General features: G+C 38.6%; 1 protein-coding gene across 3 annotated transcripts in view; it reads left to right on the top strand.

Moving 5' to 3' along the window:
* The first annotated feature begins 476 nt into the window (after positions 1–476).
* LOC145452095 (microtubule-associated serine/threonine-protein kinase 3-like) overlaps positions 477–6,000 on the top strand; it is a 93,969-nt gene continuing 88,445 nt past the window's right edge. For 2 of the 3 annotated variants that reach the window (XM_080330308.1, XM_080330306.1), the window contains exons 1-2: positions 3,788–3,810; positions 4,668–4,831. In XM_080330308.1, the coding sequence (XP_080186434.1) occupies positions 3,803–3,810; positions 4,668–4,831 (172 nt within the window). In that variant the 5' untranslated portion in view covers positions 3,788–3,802. Of the gene's footprint in view, positions 706–3,787; positions 3,811–4,667; positions 4,832–6,000 lie in introns of those variants that run through there. The other variant, XM_080330307.1, reaches the window with a different exon arrangement.

Raw genomic sequence — 6,000 nt, 5'->3', positions numbered from 1 at the left:
CAATAAGCAAGCGACACTTTCAGGATCGTGGGAAAGTCGGCACGCGGAACGGGGATACATGAGCATTGAGCACTGACCAGTGAGCAATGAGGATGGAGCATAAGCAAAATTACGCTTGCGGCTGATCACCGATTTCCTCGCATGAAGGAAAGTATTTCATTAAAGCGGTTCGTTCTGTTTACTTTTGGCAATTCCGAAGCTTATATTTACAGCGTGTGAGGAATGTGAATTATGTCATGCTGAGAAGTGCAAAGACGACTCTTTCTTATCCCGTCCAATACGGACTCCTATGTAGTTTGTTTGAAACAGCGCTGATCCAGGTATTGGAATGATGCGACTTATCCTATCTTCGGTGGATGGCGCTCCCACTCTTACGCTCGCCATTCAAACGCGGTTTGTTTTCATTCATTTCTCTGCGAATACTCGATGAGATGTATTTACTCGGTGGGAGAAAAGCAAGTTGTAAGCCGTGCGGCAATGAGCGTGGTACATCGCGTGTGCTGCAGATCTGCAGTCGTGACGCAAACTGTTACATATTCCGACTGTATGTTTCCAGGACTAGCCATGTACGGTAGTTGCCTTTTGATTCTTCTTATTAGAGATCCTGCAACTTAAACTCAATTTCGAGATTTCGCCGCAAATTTAGATAACATCACGCTATTTGGATCATTATGTGTGGTCTCAGTAGTTTGGAAAAGAATTAAGGTAAGTAAACATACTAATACTATTATAGTGATGTAATTGTGATGTTCTGGTGGCTTATCAAGTTTACAGCCATAGGCCCACGGTCCCTAAGACAATATGGTGATCCAACGCTGATGGGCATTTAGGGATTCTGGGAACAACCGAAGAAGTACAGATTTTAGAAAATTCTATTGCCAGAAATGAAGTTACATAGATTGAGCGTTATCTCAATTTGTTCTCTCTGTATCACATCTATGATCACTAGGGCAAGTTTTTGTTGCGCTAAAAACCTGAGAAAGTTGCATTTATTTTTTTAATTTTAACAAAAGTTGCAGAAGTTGCATTTTGACCACATTTTGCTCGGTTAACAAAAAAAAAAGGAAATTTTCCGGCTCAGCTCCCAAAATACCCGTAAAAGCGTTATTCCGGTGCTGATTTACGGTGTTTCAGTAGAATTTGGCCGTGTATTTCACCAAAATCGAAAATTCTTTCATGAAAAATCAAAAAAGTTGCAAAAATTTGCAAAAAGTTGCATGAAAAAAATGGACAAAAGTTGCAAAAAGTTGCACTATAAGATTCCTTCAACGGGCTTCAAACAGAATTCTACATATCTTACGAGTATTTAGGAAGCTGCCGGAAGCTGTAAAAAAAGTTGCAAAAGTTGAAAAACTTGCCTTAATGATCACTTGAATTTCAATTGAAATCAAGATGCTTAAACTACTGTAGGCCTACTAGTTCCATAGTCCAAAATTTTGATGGTACTATCTACTATTAAATCATGTAGAGGCCTTTGCCATGCATTTCATATCATTATTGTCACAAATGAATGTGAATCCCAGAAAATCATTACCAAAGATGTTATATTTTACTTGCAACTCTGCTGTAGGTGCTTCACATTTAGGCCAATATAAAAAATTCAAATAGTAAATCAGTATAACTTTCCATGAAAATGTACATTTCTCCTGGTCTCAGTGGTCTGCAAATTAATTTGAATTCTACGAAATTGTTTCCAGACATTCACACCTTGCTATTTTTTTATATAGATCAATCAGGAATGATCTAAACACAATGATGTCATCCGTAGAAACTACACGATTGTTTGTAAAATATTTTCAAGGCCATTCGTGGTTTTGTCATCACATAGGCTATTCAAGATCTTGAGACGTTCGATCTGTGGTAGGCTATCACTGTGTTTCCCGTAACACCAGCGGTTATGTAATGGTCGTGGTTCAGTGTATGTAGACTGGTGAGGTCGTCAGAAGTATGGGAAATATTAGCTAATTGGAATATGTACTGAATGCATGATATTATTACTAGGGCTGGGTGAAATCGAGTGGATTGGATTCCAAATCAAATATTAGGCTCCGAATCGAGCCGAGTACCCAATTATCACTCATTATGATGTCACAACAGTATGTGGACTGGTGAGGTCGTCAGAAGTATGGTAAATAGTTGCTAATTGGAATAATTACTGAATGCATGATATTATTACTAGGGCTGGGTGAAATTGAGTGGATTAGATTCTAAATCAAAAATTAGGCTCCGAATCGAGCCGAGTACTCGAGTATCACTCATTATGATGTCACAGCAGTATGAATGATGCGGAAAGCTCAAATATGCACCTTTTATGCGAGCCCAAAGAATATGATGCCAGTTCTAGATCACAATAAATATTATTTGGGATTTTTGACCACGCATATTCATTGCTATTCGTGACAATGGGGTGGGTTGATCACGAATTCGCAGATAATAAGGGAATTCCACTGATGTGCTACTTTTCTACTACATGTTTTGGATTCTACGATACGACCCATCGAGGTTTACAGCCGTCCACAGTGAAAAATAGTATCGTAACCATAATTCTCATTGACAAATTAACTGTTAATGGCAGCATAATTTCATTGCAGTACTGGAAAAAATTCATCTCTCTCTACTTCACTCAAATCATTAGAATTAATGCTCAATTTAGATTCGAGTACATGAAACAGTATGCCCAGTCTTAATTATTACTAAGTTGGCTGTTTGGATGACATCGTCTTACTGGCAGTAAGAGAATTCACACATACGGTATAGGGAACTTTTCAGTAAGAGCCGAAACTGATGCTACATCAAATTTTGTGTGGTGACAGTTTTCACATAGTTTAATAATGATATTACTTCACATATATCCATCGTGTCAAATTGTGTGGTAAGTCAAAAATTTTGAGGGGGCATCGAGTCCTTTTGCACTCTTGTTACGCCACTATGGGCAAGTGCAATTTACTACGCCTTTATGATACTCAGTATTGTATTCGGTCAGTATTCTGTATAAATTTGTTGGAAATGTGTTATAATCATCCACATGGGCCTCCACATTCGATTCAACATTTATTAACTGTACTGGATGGCTAATGAATGCATTTGAAGTTATAAACACAGCAGATATTGGTGAATTCAAGTGATATAGTCGAATTAAATTTTAGAGATGTACTTGTACACGTGTTGATAGTTTCTTTTTTTATACCCACTTCTTGACTCTTTAATAGTACCATGTAGTTGCTGATATAGTTTGTCAATAATCCAGTCTGTCATTATGGTGATGTAACAATCATAGAGAAAACTATGTGACTCGCTACATCATTATGATTGATATGTTTTGCATTCATTTCGGTGATTTATGTCATAACGGATTGGACTCTTGCCATACACAATGAGGCCATTGTTCATGTACGACTGCCATAAATATTTGATGGATTTACTATTTTGCTGGGGAGAATTCACAAAACTGGTATTGGTGATTATGTTCATTGATGTAGGAGTAGGTGTTTCGGAGTTTTTGCTGAACCTAGTCCTGTTCAAAAGCTACTTCATGATACGCATTGAAACGTCTGAATAATTGTGATGGATTGGGGAATTTGATCACATCGGTAACTATTTGTTCCAGCTGGACTGTAGTCTAACAGTTGATTATTTTCTTGACTTTGGCCTATCTACATTTCCATCTACTTCTTGATCTATTGATAACGCTCATAGCAATCATCAATCAATTTTTGTATGTATTTATTCTAGCCTAATGTTATTGCAGTTGGGTAATTTGTTACTGCAGGTGAATTTTGTATTTGGCACAGATGTAATGTAAATGGCAAGGTATGCTATTGTGAGATGAACCTATACTGACAATCTTGTACTACCAATCTTATGATATGAAAGCTTAAAATTATATGTTGGATGTCAAAATGTGTTGTAACAGTAGGCCTATCATACACGGTACTCTAGAGTTTGGGTGGTTAAAATTTATACACATAAGCTGTATCTTCATTCATGATTAGTTGGTAGTAATGCTCTGTGTTACTTATGAATCACGTCTTGGCAGCGTAAGTGATATATGTTGCAAATTTCGTGTCTCTAGTAGTCATTACAGACTGCTGTGCTTCAGAATAGCGAATAGAATTCATCATCATCAAACATTTCGGTATCATGTGTTGTGATTAGAATTTGCAAATATTATTGATGCAAAGCGAGTTGTATTGGTGTATGAGTGTGGTATGTCAAAAAGTTTTATAATCCTACCTGTGGGAACAATACTGGTTTTTACATTTCAAGAATGACATATCCTATTTTATGACCTTATGAATTTGACACACTCTATACAATGCTATTGCAGACCGCTCAACTGCTCATTTTTGGCTCAAGTATTGTATTGTTATAATTACTTCCCCTTCTGTATACAGTCGTGAATGCAATCATCTTGATAATAGGTCAACCGGGTTGGTCATTCTAGTATACCCACTCTGAGTTTACTTGTTTGCAGACTTATAATCTCCTATTACATCGATGCCCTAGCTACAGTGCAAGTGTTCTGCAATCTGCATTACAGATGGATTTATTAGAAAATAGTCGCATCATCTAGTCTAATCGGTGTCTTTTGTGAGTGTCCCATTTTATTTTGGTGTGAAAGGCATCAGAAGTGGAATATCTTACCTCGTTTTTATCTGTGTTGACAGTCTCTGTCGGCAAGGTATGAATCACTCAGACGATCGCCCTTCGATGTGCCACGCTAATTCCGATCACGATAAAGTTGTAACCAAGGAGACAAAGTATGTCTCCGATTACAAACAGGACATGGAAGCCGAAATTGACTCGCTTGGGGAAATGAAGCCAAAGATTGGTTAGTATTTTTAATAGGTTTCTGTTAACATATAACTTTCACACACAGATAAATCATTGCTGGAGTAAGCCTAGCCCGACCAATACTAGCTTTCAAGGCCAATCAGAACTCTTGAATAGTGCCACTGCACTTGAATCAAGCCTTGTAGCCCTATGGGGTCATCACATCAAATTCTACCTTGTAGCCCATCAGGTCTTATATCCTATTATCCACAAGGGACTTGATCTTGACATCCATTGACGCAGCAAATACTACCATTCGATATTGTTATGCAAGACGCTGCTATGGATTTGAATTGCAATTGATGTGTGTTTGCCCTCTAAGATCAAAGGCGGTTTCATGGTTTGTACCTAACCCTTGGCCTTCTTGTTGGGGTTGGACACCGTTGTTACGCACTTCATCAATATTGCATATAATACTGATAATTATATCTGACAAGGTAAACTTGACATTTATTACAAATTCGTGATTCCTCGTGTTTTCGTCGAAATTTTGACTTCGTATTGTAACCGTGACCTGTACTGCGGATTACGTTCCGTTATAAATCGTGTCTGCGTTTTGACGCGGATGTTGCCTTTCTGCAAATGATAATACACGCGTTTACCGGCTATGCTAGTTATAAATCGTTCCGAGCGCGAAGCCAAGTTATTTTTGTAGATTCTGGGGTCTGGCTGTGATGCGCTATCTACAGAGCGTCATCGACATGAAATTAGCACCTACTAGGTAGTGCGGTAGTCACAACGGTGCTTCTCAGATCGGACGCGTGATCATCGCGAGCCGGCTGCTTCTAAACACCGGGTGTTAGTGAGGGGAACAAATCTTCCAGTACAACTGTCCGAATCCGGGTTCTACTATCGATTGTGATGATTCGGGTTGGTTTTTTCGAGTACCGCTAACGGAAGTATACGCCTTTACACCCAACGGAATATGATATTCACGAAAAATATCGCTTCAATACTTTAATTTTCTCTGTTGGAGCCTCGAATCCCGGGCCGACCGTAATCAATACAAGTTAGCCCTCTAGTTTACCGGACCACGACCTGACATATCGATCTTGCCTTCCGACACATGCCACCTTTTTTGTTATTATTATTATTATCTTCTTTTACGTTTCATCCACTGTGCATGCCTCCTATTATACATCGCCTGGGCCAGGCGGGTGTCTGATT

The sequence above is a fragment of the Botryllus schlosseri genome, chromosome 12 (genome assembly GCF_051294905.1).
Source record: "Botryllus schlosseri isolate E-star chromosome 12, Bs_hap1, whole genome shotgun sequence".
Taxonomy (NCBI): domain Eukaryota; kingdom Metazoa; phylum Chordata; class Ascidiacea; order Stolidobranchia; family Styelidae; genus Botryllus; species Botryllus schlosseri.
This window is presented reverse-complemented; position numbering and strand designations above follow the sequence as displayed.